Here is a 17,649-nt window from a genome sequence, read left to right as displayed (position 1 = left end):
ACTACCTCAATCGTCGAGCACCACCACCATTAATCAATACCATCAACCATATTCAACACTATCCTTAATTGCACAATCACCAAATACTACCAACTGCCTCCACCACTAATCACCTTCACCAACCATTTTTATCACCACTCGTTATTACTATACATTTATTGCCTACAACCTCCATCAACCACGGTTGCACAATCGCTATTGACGACCTCCTTCACCAACTGTATCCACCACCAACAGTTATATTACAACTAATAATGTTATAAGCCAAACCACTATGTTACAACTATTATTGCCAACCATCACTATGGCTATTCTTTAAAGTACAGTTCATTAGAGTAATAACTTATACAATAATTTATTATTTTTAATACACCATGGATGAATTACATATTTATTGAATTTATTTATTTATTAGTATAAAATAAATACAAATCACACATATTCAGGTATTGAGAAAATAAAAAAATTAATTATTCGACGATTTACAATATCTTAATATTCAGTTTTTATTTTTATTTTTTATCAAGGCATGTTGATTTGAAAACGGAACCTAAATAGCATTATTGATATGAAGATTGTTTCTTGTTTTAGTGTTTTTGATCTTTACGTTCATATTTAATTACTACTTAGAAAAGAACAATTATATATACAGTGAAAAAAAAAGTGAAATTAATAATATTGACAGAAAATGAAAACAATAAATCATGTGTTATTTGATATGGTTTAAAGTTGAAAGGACTTGATTTAACTTGTCGAACTTTTACCAAACCAAATAATTAAAGGGTCGTTTGGTTTGTGCGAAGAAATAAGAATTTCGAGATAAATCATGTTTTATCTACCATTTTGTAAAGTTTTATTTCGGGCATTAACAATCTCGAAATCATTTAAACTACAATTATGCTATTATTTTATCCCACACTCGATGTGGATAATACTTTTGATAAATATGCAGTTCTTGCAGGCCCTTCTTTCAATGTTCTTTAAAATAGTCAAGGTTAAAATTTAAAATAAAGTTTGTCACAATTTATTTAGTGTACACATGCTAATATATTTTCACTTTTAATCAAATAATTTAAATTTACCAATAAAAATATGTTGTAGTTATGAAATTATGATGTCATTTATTAATAAGGGGTCGTTTGGTAGAAGGTATAAATTTGGATATCCCAGCACTAATTTTTATACCATGTTTGATAAAAGGTATTTATACCTTATACCAAACAAAGTATAACTGTATTACAAACTCCTACAAATTATTCACCAACCAAATGACCGTGAAAGTAACAAAAAGTAAAAATCAAACATATCGACCATTTATTGCGTACCTGATTTTCCCAATTTCAATCGGGTTCATTCCTATAAGAGAACAAAAAATGGGGCTCATGATCCAAAGTACTCCGTTCGTCCCATAATAATCGTCATCTTAACTAAAAAATATTATCCCATAATAAGTATCACATTATAAAATCAACACATAAATTAGCTAATTTTTTCCAAATGTATCCTTAGATAAAAAAATAAAAGTTAAAGTAATACCTTATTGATGATTGGAGAAGCATTAATTAAGAGAAAAAAATAATTTATTTTCATTATATAGAGATAATTTAGTAAATTTTATGATTTTGACAAATATGACACTTGGAAAGTTGGAAGGAGTAATGTTACTGTACCTGATCCGTTAGTAACAAATTTTAGCTTTGTTTTGTTACTTTGAAGAAGTCTCCAGTCTCGAGCCCTAGTTCTTTGAGCTTCAATTGATAGGAACCAAAATTTTGAAATTAGCTCCTAATTTCCCTCTCAATACTGTTTCTCAAGAGATTTCCAATCTAACTTGTTCCTTCATTCCATTAACACCCACCATATCTTTATTTGTTCTCATTGGCTGTTGTAATTGAGTGAAACTAGGTCACTTGGGGGTGTACTTGTGTGGAGAGGAGAAAATAAACAAGGAAGTTGAATGGTGGAGAAAGAGCAAATCTTGAACACTTTTGTCTCCAAATAAAGGACTGTTCATGCTTTGAAAAGTCAAGTTTGCTATCTCTGAAGTCTGTTCCAGAAAGGGATTGAATTCTTTGCATCAGGTTTGACTTGCATTTCTGTTGAAGATGATGCTTTTAATTTTTTTTAAATCTTTAAATTAGTTTTTCGTATTCGGTGCTAGTGATCTGTTACACTCGAGAATGGGAAAGAAGGAAATAAGAGAGAATCCGAGAAAGGAGATTGAGAGAGAAGAGGAGAGTTTCAGTTCCTTCCATGGTCCATTAAATCCTTAAAAAAATGAAATTTAAAGTTGTACAACTGAAGATTTTGCAAGGAACCAAGATGTCGTCTTGGGATAATAATTCTGGGATATAATGTGGGATTAGTTTATCTCGTGTTTGGTTGAGTTTTCTATTCCGATATAAGCCATTTTGGGATTTCTTATACCACAATTGTGGTGTTATTTTTATGCCACACTAAGTATATCCAATAAGTAGTCCGTCGTTATCTAGTCCTCGTATTATAATTTCGGTATAACTGTTGGTGAAGCTGCTTTGGGTTTCGGATGCTACAAGGCCTGGGAATTATGTTCTGTTCGTCAACTGGTTGACAAACCTTGTGAAAGGTGGAAAGCAAAAAAACGCTATTGTCTATTGGGACATGTAAGCAGCAGAGCAAATAGAGCGCTGTGTGTGTATATATATATGTAGGTACTTTAAGAATAATAACTACATATACAAGCTACAATTATATTACACAAAAAGAATTGAAGGAAATTAATTAGGTGAAGCAATTATTGTTTATTACTCTCTTCAAGATAAAGTCCATGGGCGATGAGGCCCGCCGATAGTGTCCTGGGTGTAGCTTGCTTAAGCAAGGCAAAACACAACATATTTAGCACCTAGTTACAAGATCTGATTAGTCTGACATTAGGGCCAAAACGCGTGATAGATGACGTATAATGTATTGTATGAAAATATGTTGTGAGAATGACCTCTGCGAGGCATTTGTAGTACTTTCTTTTTTCAGTTTGCCATACACCAAAAATGTAAATGAATGTAGTGAAGGGTTGATCTATTTATTATTTACCATCCAAACGCGAGTCAGAAGCATGCCTTGGTAAAAACTTACCCACATCGGAACTTATATAAAAAGGGTTGATCTATTGCTTGTTTCCAGATGTTTAGCACGGTTGCACCATTTCTACAGATGCAAGTATCACTAGTCTTGACTCCAGTTTTACTGGCGTCCTGTTGCTTTCAGTCGTCATCAATCGTGTTCAACCCCCTAGTTCTCTATCTTGCGTTTTAGCCTATTTATTTATGTACTTACTTTCCCTTATTTAATTTCTTGTCAGTCCTGGGATGAGTTCTACAAATACGGTTGGCTTGTGTAGTAACAATCTTGGAGGTGGAGAGAGAAAGACTGTTAAATTGGAATCAGAATTGGTTGAAAGTTCGATACGACAAATGGAATACTGTGAAGATTCTACAGCCACTGAGCAGAGTGGCACCACTGTCTTGGATCAAGATCAGTCTCCGATAGATGATTCAAGTCTTTGTTCTACATCGCAAATATGTTCAGCACCCCTATCTCGCCAGTTCTGGAAAGCTGGAAATTATGAAGAGGGGCGTGCTACTAAGTCCACCCTTAAAAGTATTATGCTTTAAAGTACCGAATTTTTCCTTTTTTAATTTATTCTTAGTAAATCATCCCTTCTCAAAAGAAATTATTTTTAGCAAATGATCATTATGTTCAATTGGGTAAAAGACCACATGAAGATGATAGGTTACAACTAGCTGATTAACCATGCATAAACCATGCCTGCTAAGTGAGTTGTTTTGAGTAGTTGGTCAATCTATTTCTTGATTTTGCTTACCCTTCAATATTGCCTTATAGCCTAATTCTTATCTGTAATTCAAGCATGTGTTTTGCATCTAAGATTTTTATCATCTTATTTGCGGCATTACAGAAGGCTCTAGTTTCCTGCACATTCACCCAAAGTTCCTTCACTCAAACGCCACTTCACATAAATGGGCATTTGGTGGTATGTGCAATTGCTGGTTGATTTTTCATTTCCATATTCTTGTGTGGTAGTAGGATTCCATGTATTGCAAATGCTATTACCGGAGTGTTAACTTAGTTATTATTGTTTTGTGGTGTCTAAAGCCTTGGCAGAGCTTCTTGACAATGCTGTTGATGAGGTAAGCCCCTTTTCAAGCTCATTCTTTTTTGTTTTACTTTTCTTCTGTAGCACAAAATGTCTTTCACTTTTGGTGGGCTTGTATTAGAGGCACATGATATCATTGGTAGCTGAGAATTTCCAAACAGTAAAATGTATGGAGAGAAGGTTGTTCACTATGATTTCCTTATTCAAGAACAAAAAATCTGGGCGTGTTTGAATCTAGACACATATTCACTTGAAATTCTAACATGCTCCCTCAAACTCGAAGTGGGGAAAACAAGTTAGGTTTTCTTATTTTGAAAATATAGAAAATTGATGCCAAAATCTCTCTGGCATGTGCACATCACCAAAAAGAAAAGTGGTGCTGCAATTCTTTCTCCTCCTGAAAGTCGCTGGTATCTTCACATCTATTCTCAATCACCGGAAAGAAATATGGTGTTGCAATCTCTATAACATCAACGTAACTTGAATTGGCAGAACAATGATAAGAAATTGGTCAATCAGAATTCATATAGCCGAGGTGCGCGGAAGCTGGCCCGGACACCACGGTTATCAGAAAAAGAAAAAAAAAGAATTCATATAGCCGGCCCTAACTTGTTTGGCATTGAGATGTCGTTGTTGTGTAGATGAGAGCATTGGTCACGTAAAAGTAGAGGCATCGGTTCCCAAAGAGATGAACAGTGCTTAACTATCCTAGAGAGAGGAGTGACGCTTGAACAGTGGTCCGAAAATAAGGGCACTAATTGCCGAAGAGAGGAGAGTCGCTAGGCACCACAAGGAAGCACAAAAGAAAAAATTAGCTCGGTGGGTAAGTTACCTGTTTAAAAAAAAAAAAAAAAAAAAATTAGTTCGGTGGGGCATCACCCATTGACTGGTACCACCCGCTGGAAGCGGAAGTTATTTGAGTCTCTACCAAGATCGCAAAGGCTCCAATACCATGTGGAATAGAAAAACTTATTGTCTTAATTAACAATGTACAAGAGGTGCCTAATATAGAAGTCTTAGGTAATGTATAATATGGTAGGTTATCCCTATGCTAATAAAGTAAGTAAATGCTTAGCTGGCCTAAATAGTAAATTATAATGAGTAATACACTGGATGAGGCTCTATGTGACATATTCTTGGTCTCCGGATGTGTACTTCATGACATGGATATGTATATGTCCCGAAGTTTGCACTAAGAATCTAGTTTGTCTTGATGAATAGAGTTTATTCTGGGACCCTGATGGTAATGTGCCTTATAAGGTATCAACAATGTTGAGATGCTGTAACCCTTTTGTCGAAACCGTCATGCTAATATTTTCCTTTCTATGTTGCACCATTGTTTCTTCAACTGTTAGATACAAAATGGAGCCACCTTTGTTATTGTAGATAAAACCCCAAATCCAAGGAACGGAAGTTCAGCTTTATTGGTTCAAGGTATTTCATTTCTTTCTTGTTTGTGAATACTAACGGATACTGAGGAAATAGTTAGAGTATGAGATTGTAAATCTTTCTAATCTTTGTTCCAGATGATGGCGGTGGAATGGACCCAGAAGCCATACGTCGTTGTATGAGCTTTGGGTTTTCGGATAAGAAGTCAGCTTCAACTATTGGACAGTGTATGCATGTTTATAATCATGGTGTCCTTTTCTGTGTCATGTCTTGTTAATTCCTAACTTTCAGCATTTTAGATGGAAATGGTTTTAAGACCAGTTCAATGAGACTTGGGGCAGATGTCATTGTCTTTAGCCGCTGCACAAAGAACAGGTACAGTAGTATTCTTGCACTTGCTGTTTTATCTTTTCCTTGTTCTCCCTTTCTTTTTGAGTAGTTCATTTCATTTCTCACTGATAAAAACAAATAAGTCTTTTAGTAGTTGTAAAGAGTCTTTTATGATTTCTTTGACTTGTATTTTGTGAGACTGGCTTAACTTGTCTGTGACTGAGACATAGTTTTATTTTGTGAGACTCATGGTGATAGCGGAAAAATAGGTGTGATAAAGCTGGTCCAAACAAGATAGTATGTAAATCTCCTCGTGTACATCGTTGTTTGTTGTATATATCTTGACATGCCAAACTTGAGAAAAATCTCCTATAGAAGTTGCTCCTCTGCGATAGGTATGTGTGCATGAGCAATGAAGATTTTATTCTGGTGGAGTTCTAAGGTGAGTCACCTCTCCAAAACTGGATGGTTGAGGGGAAGAGAAACATTCCACGGATTAAGATTGGTTATATATATATATATGAACTTGAGTGATGGAGCTTGAGTAGAGCAAGCTCATTTCTTAAATTTCCAAAGTGGCTGTTATTGTAGAAAACAACTTGCCGTGTTTAAAATTTAATTATGTTGAAATCCACAGACTGAAACATGCTTTGCCAAAGTCCTTATGTCAACAATGTATATATTTTTTGGACATTGTTAGCTCTGTATTTTTTGCTTTGGAGCGGAACACCATCTTACAGATGTTGCTCATATTGACAGGGGATCAATTCCTTTTTTCATGCATCCTCTAGATGATAATAAAATCTTCAATAAAAAATAAATAAAAGATTCTAGTCAAAGTCCTGCCCATTAGACCATCACATGATCTTGCAGATCTATTAGTTATCCTTCCAGGTTGTCAATGTTGATCTTTGCTTTTACTTATTGGAGTATCGCAAGGAGAACTTCAGTTTTTTCTAAATATAATTTGAGCGGCTTGATTGCCACTTTGAGGAGCATGTGCAATTAAAGTTGAACAGAGAAATTTTCAATTTTTGACTTACTTGATTATACTTCTAGAGATTCACAATGAGATATCGAGCGAGCATTTCTGTGAACCTTGCATTGACAATAATTTTTTGTCGGTACAAAAGTGAGCAACATTTCTTATCACATACTGCCTTCCTTGAACCTTTTTCCTTCAAGCTGAGTTGTCTACAGAATGATCTGCAATCTTTCTAATGCATATAGCTTCAGGGTATTTCCTTGAAATCTGTAGGCTTACCCCAACAACCCCTCTCCCCTCAAACAAAAAAGAAAAAGTAAAACACAATTTTAACTTGAAGACGTGGATGCTTTTTTCCTTTTGTGATATCAATTTCTCACCCAGGCTACTGGTCTATGCTCAGAGTAACTTGAAGACATGGAAGCTTTTTTCCTTTTGTGATATCAATTTCTCAGCCAGGCTACTGGTCTATGCTCAGGGTAACCCCTTCTGATTCCGTGTTGCTATTGTGACCAGGAAATTGACACAAAGCATTGGGCTTCTATCTCAGACATTTCTGACTCAAGTAGGACTTGACAGAATAGTGGTTCCTTTGGTGAGCCTTTTTTCCTTTTGCCGACTAAGCGTGCATCTGAGTCTAAATAGTCCTTAATAGCTCAAACCTTGATATGGTGGTTTCCCCATTACTTGTTTACCTTTTAACTACAATATCCTGTTCCTCTTTTACTAATATGATACAAAAAGTCAGATGATGTACCAGAGTCCTTCTATTTCATCTAAAATCAGATCGATATGTGCTTTTTCCCCATTTAAACAATATTGTCACTACTGTAGTTTTAATTTGTAAATTATTTAGCTTATATTTTAAATTGTACCTTTTCTCCATATTTGATTAGATGGTTTTTATAATTTTCTTCTCGTGATATATTAGCGTCATCAGGTGTTTTATTAATTAATAGGACTTAGATGTGGACTTCTACCTTTGTTTGATGATCTCTTGTTTAGATATATTTGAGCTTTGTTTACAAGAAATCCTTATTTTGGGCTCTCCAAAATTTGTTATGCATGTCTTATTATTACATAACTACTTCTGTTTCCCTGAAAGAAAAAGGAAAGAGGACAAAATAAGATACATTTGTACATGAGAGAGAGAGAGTGAGAGAGAGGACTACCTGCATTCTTCCATGTGGCCCATGTGATAATCCAAACATAGTTTTTTAAAAAAATCAGTAATCCAAACATCAGTTACTGCCGGTTACTTTCTCGCTTTTTCTTTCTCCTTCCAACCTTCATGCTCATTTTCGTTAAAGTCTTCGTTCTATTGATGCAGCTTGACTTTGAGTTCAGTGCAGCAGCTAGAAAATGGAATTCATTACATGGTGAAGAACATGTCAGGAATAACCTTTCGTTGTTGTTGCGCTGGTCTCCATTTGCAACAGAGGCAGAGCTTCTCAAGCAAGTAAGTTTTCGCGGTCTTCAAGGTTGTTGCCTTCTTTCTGTCAGTTTCTTTGTACTTTTTATGATAGAACTTTATTTTTCCCTTTCCTTGGCTTTCTTCCTTTATGTGAGTTCTCCTCCTCACATCTTGGTGGAGGAAAACCAAACAAAGGAAAGTGAAACAATTATAGATATAACTTCTTTTGTCATTCCTTAATTTGTTGTCAACCTACAAATCACTTTGTGGTGATGATCTATATTAGTGTCACCTTCCAAATCCTCCTTGGGAGTATCAGTTAAATTCAGCTTTTAGTTGCCATAATTGGTAGTATACCTGAGCATTTTACTGTCCCTGCAAAATATTCCCGGAGATATAATGTTACCATTTAAAAAAAATAAAAAATTCCCCGAGCATTAACTTTTTTTTGATAAGGGTGAATTTTATAGAAGATACAGAGGTAGTGAGTCAAAAATTACAGATTGTGCGAGTCTGTGAGTGTTAAGTTGATTTTGGCTGGTTTTTGTAGTTGAAATTGTTAAATTTTTTCCAAATACTTGAAATTGTTTTTGGAGTAGTTAATTTTCATTTTCTAGCCGTGTTGTTTTTTTTATATCATGATTGTCCGTTTAGTCTACGATTAGTTTTGCTTGTATCATTTGAATTTTCCAGCATGCAGTGCTCCAATGTTGAGACTTAGCAGCAGGTTTTAGTGGCAGAAAGTTGTCAAACAACTTTAAATTCACGCGGTTTTTACATAATATACCTTCCAAAAAAATATCATGCGGTTCCGCGGACATTCAAATTTAGCCACCAAACCTTGACTAGCACCTTCTGAAGTTGTCAAACCAAATATAGCTCTCAGATTTGTGCCCTGGCAATTCCCTATTTTCCTATTAAAGCTTGCTGTATTGCATCACAATCCTGTGAGGCTATTCCTAACCTCTTTACCAATATCGACTTTGGCTCCCTCCCTTATGTAATTTGCAGTTTGATGACATTGGTGATCATGGCACAAAGGTGATTGTCTACAATTTGTGGTTTAACGATGAAGGCAGAATGGAGCTCGACTTTGAGACAGATTCTGAGGTTTGGTTTGACTATCTATATGGGATTTCGGATTTCTGATTGTGTCATTTATAACTTTATTTTTGTCTTCTTTTGCTGTAACTGCAGGATATTCGCCTTTCGGGGGATGCAAACGATAAAGAGAAGAGTGGCTCTCGTATTAAACCAAGCGACCAGCATCTTGCGAACCGTCTTCGTTACTCACTCCGTGTAAGTTATCTTCCTAGTAGTTTCCACTCGATACGTAAGTTTTTAAATCAGAGGATTACTGGTCATTATCTTCTTGGTGTTCCCATACTGAACAGGCATATTTATCAGTGCTGTACTTGCGGATCCCAGACAACTTCTGTATTCTATTACGTGGACGGGTTGTCGAATTCCATAACATTGCTAAGGATCTCAAGTACCCTGAATTTATCATGTATAAGCCTCAAACTGTTGGATTCAAAGAGGTATCTACCAGATTTTGCCTTTAATATGAGTGGTACTTTTTGTGCGACAGATATTAAATATATTTACACACTCCATTCCTTTTCACGGGGCAAAAGTTGACTTTTTATGAGATTAAGAAGTTCTTTGTTTTGTATATAATCTTGGTAATAGTAGAAGTTCTTGGTATTGTCAGTGTTCTAAAAAGCAAAGCGGTAATTAACAATTAAAAAAAAATAAAACGCAAAGGGTAAAGTGATGCTAAGCGAAGGCTTATCACTTCTTGATTGAAGCCACACGTTTCAGATTAGTGTAAACTTCGAAACAGTGCACATGATTCAAAAGAAAAGTGGTGGTTCTTTGAATCTCAACCTTGAGAAGTTGGTTAATATTGGCATTATTGTATATTGGAGTGGAATTCGTCATTTTAATTGCAATTAATTATTACAGTACTATTCCATAAATTGTGGACATTACTTCAAAAAGCGTGCACTTCACTTTTCACTTTTCATTTGTCGCTTCATGCCCCATGAACCTTGTTGCTTTTAAAGGCACAAGTGAATATTACAAGTGTTTGACAAGTTCGTTTGATCAGTTGTATGATGCTTTAAATTTGTTTTGCTGTATGAACTTTAACATGTGAAATTATATCAGGAGCAAATTATTATTTGAAGTGTGTCAAACATTTTTGGAATTTTCAAAGCCAGAAAGCGTGTTTTGAATATGTTGGGAGGGATGGAACACTTGTAACGCCTTTTCACATTGATTTGATGGATCTAAATTCTCTTTTTTCTTAAATTGTAAGACCATCATATGCTTGCTTACCGTTTTGACACTTTCTGCATAGTAGACATTAAAATTGTACTCAGAGATTCTTTTAATAGGTAATAAAGTTTTATTAACTAAAAGGGCCAAGTCCATTTAAAAGATGTACGCAAAGTCGGCTTAGGAACCAGATTCCTATCTACAGCGGTTTACCTTTATTGATAGTTATAGAGAGAGTAGCTTGATCTGGGGTTTAAAGGTCGAGACATTTGAGGAAATTCTGGAGTAGTTCAAACTTTGAGTTGGTAATTGTGAAGTCTTATATTCTAAGTGCTCCATACTGTAAGATGTGTTTTTGCTTTTTCTCAAAGCTGTCTCCAAACTGGATCAGTTACATATAATGCTTGACCTTTGACCATTAAATTACTTTTGCTTCCCAAAAGTTAGCTAGTAACATTTTAAGCTCCAATGTTTCCAGAACTTCTCTAAATGGTCTCTTTATTTGGTGGTTGCAGGGTTCAGTCATTACTACTATTGGCTTCCTAAAGGAAGCTCCGGTGGTGAATGTTCATGGGTTCAATGTCTACCACAAAAATCGTTTAATACTGGTGACTAGCTTCTCATGTTGCTCTATATTTTTAAAAATTTGTGAATTTGAATTCTGAGAAAAAATAGCTTTGTTTGTACTTATCTCTAAATCTTGTAAGTAAGCTGGATAAGAGTCAAATAATTCGTCATTACGGAGAGCTGATGGACCTCCGTTGATCTCATCTATGTGGGAAATCACCACTAAACTTCATTTTTCTTGGCTTCCTGAATGGGTTCTATGGTCACTTTTTTAGTAGTGGTTCTTTTGATGGGAAACAAGAGCACCATCGGTCAACCGGAAGGTGAATATTTGGAGGTCAAGGGGGTAAGTTAGCAGAAAGAGGTACAATTGTAGACTAAAAAGGGTCTCGACTCTCAGTTTGCAAGTTGTCTTATAGAAAATTAGGAAATGCAGGAAACCATTATGTGACGGAGAGAGGAAAGAGGGTAGGGGTAGAATATTGGTAGGGCTAGCATCAATTTTAGCAGAGTTGCGTGCTATTGAGAGTGGGAGGAGGTCAAAGAGTAAGAATATGTGCTCTAGAATTTTTTATTATGTGATCTAGAAATATTGTCAACATTGGGATGAGAGAGTAGGGAGAAAATACATTACAAATACACTTAGAGGTTGTTTGGTTCCATTACTAAGATGTTATAACAGCTGCATAAAACTGTAGACATATTCTACTCAAGAATTTCCACTTCTTTTCTTCCTCGGGTTTGTTCTTTACTTTACCTGCTCTATCCCATAAGAATTGCTTTTTGGGCTAGCAATGACCTATCTATAATTTTGGTGAATTATTCTTGTACAAACTGATTCAGTTGATAGACATTCTTTACATACCTTTTCCTAACTCCTATAGTCTTACATCTTTTTTATCAATTCTTTGCAGCCATTTTGGCATGTTGTAAGGTACTCTGATAGTAGAGGCAGAGGAGTTGTGGGTAAGAAGCCTCTGAACCACTTTACATTATCACTGTTACTTATGCTTGTACATCTTTTCCCTTAACCTGGCTAGAGAGGTTATTTGATGATTTCCTTTCCTTTCCAGGTGTTCTAGAAGCAAACTTTATTCAGCCAACTCATAATAAGCAGGACTTCGAGAAAACCCCTCTTTTTCAAAAGCTTGAAGCACGTCTAAAGGAGATGACATGGGAATACTGGTAAACAATTACTTGAAATTAAGAATAGGCCAGTGAGTTGTTTCTGTATTGATGGAGGTAACTTGCAAGCCTTGGCGGATCAGATTTTTAGCTTATCTGCATGGATTTAAGTAGCTTTTATTTGCAAGTATCAAGGAAATAGAAAAGATGCCTTTGGCCTGTATAGTCATTAATGTCTTGTTTGCCAGTAAAGATGTAGTTTTTCTATGTTTTCGTGGGATTAGATGGGAAAGGCAGATCTAAGTTCTTCATAATTAGCTACTTATATATATTCCTCACTTAATGCTCATCCTTTGACAGGGATTATCACTGCGGGCTCCTTGGTTACTTTCCAAAGAAATTTAAACCTCAGGAACCGATTACTCCTCAGGCTTCATCTGAATCTAAACAACAACATGGCACATATAAACATCAGGCTTCATCTGAAGCTAGACAACAACATGGCACATATAAGCCTCAGGCTTCATCTGAAACTAGACAACAACATGGCACATACAACCCTGTTGTCTTGGGTAATAACTCCCCCAGTGCTGTTGGTTCAAACATTACAGTACGGGGAACTGTAACACCAGTATTCCAAAATAACTCTAAACAAGGTAATGTGTTGATGAGAGAGAGAGCTACGCCTCACCTCTATAATGGGCGTTTCTCTCTTAAATTTTGCGTTCGATCACTTAAGCTACCTTTGGAAGTTATCCTAGATCTGTTGTGCTTGGTATTTCATGGTTGAGAGGATTTTTAACGGCCTTGAAAATCAGGAAGGAGCTTTTCTTTTTCCTGTATAGGCAGTCTAGCTTGTTTTATTGAGGCCTCTCTTTCGAGCTATGTTATCAAACTTTTTTGCTTCTATTATACCTATTCTGATAGGGCATGACATGGCTACTACAATGGAATGTTTGTTGGGTTTGGTCAAAGTGATAGTGTTTTGGATATTGCCAAATGTTTATAACTTACCATCGTTAGTAGATTTCATTGAAGACGAAGATATTGGACTGCGTTAATAGACTCATGAAAAACCACGTTCTTTTTAATTTTGAACATTGGATTACACTAAGTAATTGCGAACATCATGTACGAATGACCTTAATTTTCATGCTTAATGACCATATCCTTGCACTAAGATTTTGTGGTCTCCTTTTATGTACTGTTAGGAGCTCATGTTGATCCATCTTAGTAGAATGAAAAGAAAGAATTTCGAAGAAAAGAAAATTCCAATCACCTCCTTCACCTTAATTCCTACTTGAGTTGTCCATCTCCCCTGAGCCAAATCAGTATCTTCTGCGCAGCTAGGTATTTTGGATGTCCACTCGCCAGAGCTCCATACCATGCAATGTCTTTCTCTTGTTATTGGTGATGTGAAGGCCAATTTACGCATGTCATGATTAGGTAGGGAGAGATAGAAGAGGGAACGAGAGCGTGGAGAGAAGATTATTTCGAATATCAAACAGTGTTGCTAAAAGGAGTTCTAGAGACATGGAGGACCTTCTTTCTCTAGATTATTTTTATAACTTGCCATCACAGAATAGGTTCTCTTAAAAAAACACAACTATTTCCAGCTCTCAAGATAGGTGTATTTGGGATTTGAGTCATCAGGGACCTTTCTGGAAAATCCTTCTCTCAAGCAGTACTATCACAAAGTCTTGGGCTCTGCCACTCTGCCCTCATTTGGGAGGGGCGTGATAAAAAGCAGACATCTTGATTTGGTTCCTTGTTCATGAAAGACTAACTACTACTGCAGACCTTAGAATCTCATAAATCCTGATTGTAAGAAGATTAATTTCACATGTTATATAACTTGTATATATAATTACGTTGCTCCTGTTTAGTGTTAGGGTTTTAGGCCTAACAATGATGGAAGGATCCTGTGGTGAATGCCGAACATGCATTTTCTGGGGTTCATTACCACTGAACATATCTGTGCCATATAAGTTGGCTCTGTTGGAATATTGGTGCTTGTGACTGTATATTCTCGGCCCGCGCCCTCCAATTCTTCATGACAACTCAGTGAAGGTTCCAACATATGGTGGTTGCAGAGTTCCTCAATTCACTAACTGTCATACCCCAACTACGGCTTGTAAATTCAGGGTCCCTGACTTCATTTGTCGACTATCTTTCATACCCCAGCTGTTGCTTCAAATTTCTATGCTTTGGCTTCATTTCCTGCCGTTGAGTTATCATAATATAATGCCTTTATTAGCAATCAAAGTGAGATGATTGCATGTGCAGTGGGTTTCCTTTTTCATTGTCATTTCTGTAGGTTGTCAATAATTTAATTACACTATGAAGTCAGTCAGTCACTAGTTATGATGCAGTGGTGGTTCCCCGCAAAACTCATGCAATTTTGTATAGTTACCTGCTTGGGTATATGAATGACCAACTTTTACTTTTTGAAATTAGATGAATCACCATCTTTTACATTTTGAAATTAGGATACTATGTATAAACTTTTTCAACTGTTGACAATATTGCTTACTTTGAACCTCAGGAGCTTCAAAAAGGAAAGCAGTTGATCGTCCAATAGAACATGAAAACTTGAAACAGACAGCTGGACTAGTAGCTGATTTAACTGGTGGTGGCCGAAGTCAAGAAATTCTGGTATGTATTTTTTTGTATGCTCTCGTTCCACTAGTATTGATTTATATAGTTGCATCCATAAAAAGCATGGCATCAGTATTCCTGGGTAAGTTGAAACCAGAGGGACTTTTGGATTTGGCTTGTGAAATTGTTCAGGCATATTACCACATCCCTGTTTCTCCGTCAGACCTAGTATTTGCTTTTGAAAATTGATTGTGTGTTGAATGTGCGTTATAGCTTGAAAGAAGGGATAAATCTACTTAGCATATCAATTGCAGGTTATCTATAGAACAGCATGTTAAGTTTAAGAAGTAGCTTACATGCTGTCAATGACCTTGTTAAACTAGGACTATGAATTCCTATAAAGAGGGACTATGAGTAAAGATGTTATTTGTAATTTCTTTTTACGGACGATTGAGTTCCTTTATCTTTATTCTTTATTATTATTTTGACATGCCAAAAGCTGCATACTGCCAAAAGCCACCAAGGCTTTGATCTAGTGGTAAAAGCGCAGTGTGTCATGTGCATCAGTGCATGTCATAGGTTTGAGACTTATTGCAGGCAATAGCCTGGTATTTAAGTCAAGAAGAACAGAGGGACAAACACATTATTCACCAAGTTTCGAACTGTGCCCAATTGGCCCTTGGGAATTTTTCGGTTAAAAAAGTAACCCACAATACTACCAGAAGAAAATACCTTGTACTTTTGTGTTTAGAAGAGGATTTTCCCGCGGGTGGATTGCTTATTGCTTGTTTTAATGTTTTCAACTACTTTCCTCTTTGTACTAACAGAACCTAAGTGGTCTTGAATTCTGTAAAAAATAAATTACAGGTTAATATGGATTTTCTCCTCGATCTTTTTGTCAAGATCTTATTATGGACCTTAATTGCTCATCTTGCGATTCTTGCCTATAAGTAACTTTGCCTGCAGAACTAAGATTGATAACAAAGATGAGATGTAGTGAACCAGGCATTTATAATGAATGTATTCTCTATCTCTGTCTTTTGACCATTGTAGACTCTCACTTCAAGTAGCTTACAAGATCAAGAGATTGCCCCCCTTATTCAAGAGAATGAAAAGCTCCGCGCACAGTAAGTGTATACTTCATTAATGAGTCTGTCATCTTCTCATAATGCAATTTCCAAATTATGCTTTGATCTTTTTAATAGAAAGAAATGCACACGTTCTGTAGTCTGACAAGTTAACTTTTCTTTTCTTCTCTTTCTCTTTCTTGTGAGGAGGGAGGGGGTAGTGCGTTTACGTCGAAATTGAAATATATTTATCTAGAGCGATAATACATAAATTTCCCTTTCAATTTCGGGTGAACTATGTACTACATAAACTTTGCGGGCGATCTATAACATTCATAACATTCTAATACGTGGCATAAGCACATTTTAGCTTCTCATCAAGTGCGTAAGCACAAAGGCCAAGCAAAAACCACTGTCCCAAGAGACCTATTTTCCGTTAAAAGCAGAGATCATGTCATCGGTAAAGGTGATAGATTTAAGGATTGGTTTTCAAGTTTTTGGAACATTGGAGTGTGGAGAAGATGACAATTATAGTAAAAATCAATGTAGAAGGTGACCAGAAGCAGGCGAAGATAAGGGTGAAAAAGAAGTGAAAAAAGAGAGTAAGAAATCACATTTTGAATTAAAAAAGGTAAGATGAAAAAACAAGGGTAGGGCATGAGGTGCATTGTCCCATTTAAATATGGGTTTTGGTCTCTCAGGTGGTAAAAATTCTACTTCCGACAAGTTTAGGGAGGGTAATAGGATCTCTCAAAGTTGAAGTGTGTAGTTGAAATACGTAACATGTTGAAGGGGGTATTTATGTATTGTCCCATAGGAATATACAAAATACAATTACTAACAAATCAAATACACACACGTGTATTTGCAGCGCAATGGTTTATCCCTAAAGTATATCTGTGTGACTACTTTATTCTTGTCCCAGGTGCTCGGAATGTGAGAAAAGAGAGGAAGAACTCCATTCAAAGGTGTGATTAAATAACCTTTGCCTTTGTATCGTTGTTGCAAGTCAAGTATTCAATCGTACCTGATTGAAGCAGTACCTGATTTTAAAATGAAAATCATCATATGTTTTATGTATGTGGTTGTTGCAGGTTAATAAACTTCGGAAGGAGCTAAAAGAAGCACAACGCACCTATGCGCACTTGCTAGTGGAATCAAGATTATTAGACAAAGTCAAGCCAGAAGACGATGTAGTTCTTTAAGGAAGTGCCATCCTTGTACTTTAGTAGTTTTTTGCAAATGAATTTTAACCTTAGCTGCTGTTGATAAAATCTGGTTCCTTTGTCCCCGTTGTGGCGGAATTGTACCACTGGTTCTGCTTTCTTCTTTCTTTTATGGACCAGAATGGAAAGGTGGAACCAAAATTTTCATAGATTAGTATTTGCCCCATTGCTATCTTTGTGGCCTAATTAATAACCATTAACTTTTATTATTGTAAACTTGAAACTCATTTTACAGAGTTAATGCAAAAGAAGATGGGTTTAACTTGTGGACTAGAATATGTTCACTTTGTCAATTAATAGGAAATAATGGTGCCATTTTACCGTCATTACCGAGTTAACTAGTCAGAGAAACATTGATCTACAACTGGACTCGATAAGTTCATTGGCTAGAGGAAACTGCTTATTACTCAATCTATTCACATTGTGTTATTCAAAGGGCAGACATTAGAAATGGATAGTGATTATGCACTTTAAGAGAATAAAATAATGAAACATCATCCTTGTCTTGCACTAGT

At 36.0% G+C, this 17,649-nt stretch overlaps 1 protein-coding gene across 1 annotated transcript; it reads left to right on the top strand.

The window, feature by feature from the left end:
* Positions 1 to 1,679: 1,679 nt before the first annotated feature.
* LOC132645928 (protein MICRORCHIDIA 6-like) lies at positions 1,680 to 17,410 on the top strand. Its single transcript, XM_060363186.1, has 20 exons — positions 1,680 to 2,081; positions 3,338 to 3,636; positions 3,953 to 4,027; positions 4,150 to 4,184; positions 5,506 to 5,584; positions 5,677 to 5,766; positions 5,839 to 5,914; positions 7,371 to 7,449; positions 8,185 to 8,313; positions 9,280 to 9,378; positions 9,466 to 9,567; positions 9,663 to 9,809; positions 11,067 to 11,159; positions 12,033 to 12,084; positions 12,192 to 12,303; positions 12,604 to 12,899; positions 14,789 to 14,898; positions 15,895 to 15,968; positions 16,834 to 16,876; positions 17,003 to 17,410. Exons 2-20 carry the CDS (start codon positions 3,345 to 3,347, stop codon positions 17,111 to 17,113), a joined length of 2,094 nt encoding a protein of 697 aa, XP_060219169.1. The 5' UTR covers positions 1,680 to 2,081; positions 3,338 to 3,344; the 3' UTR covers positions 17,114 to 17,410.
* The last annotated feature ends 239 nt before the right edge of the window (positions 17,411 to 17,649 follow it).

Source organism: Lycium barbarum, chromosome 6 (genome assembly GCF_019175385.1).
Source record: "Lycium barbarum isolate Lr01 chromosome 6, ASM1917538v2, whole genome shotgun sequence".
NCBI classification, from domain to species: Eukaryota; Viridiplantae; Streptophyta; class Magnoliopsida; order Solanales; family Solanaceae; genus Lycium; species Lycium barbarum.
The sequence above is the reverse complement of the archived record's forward strand: the minus strand, read 5'-3'. Positions and strand labels throughout refer to the sequence as shown.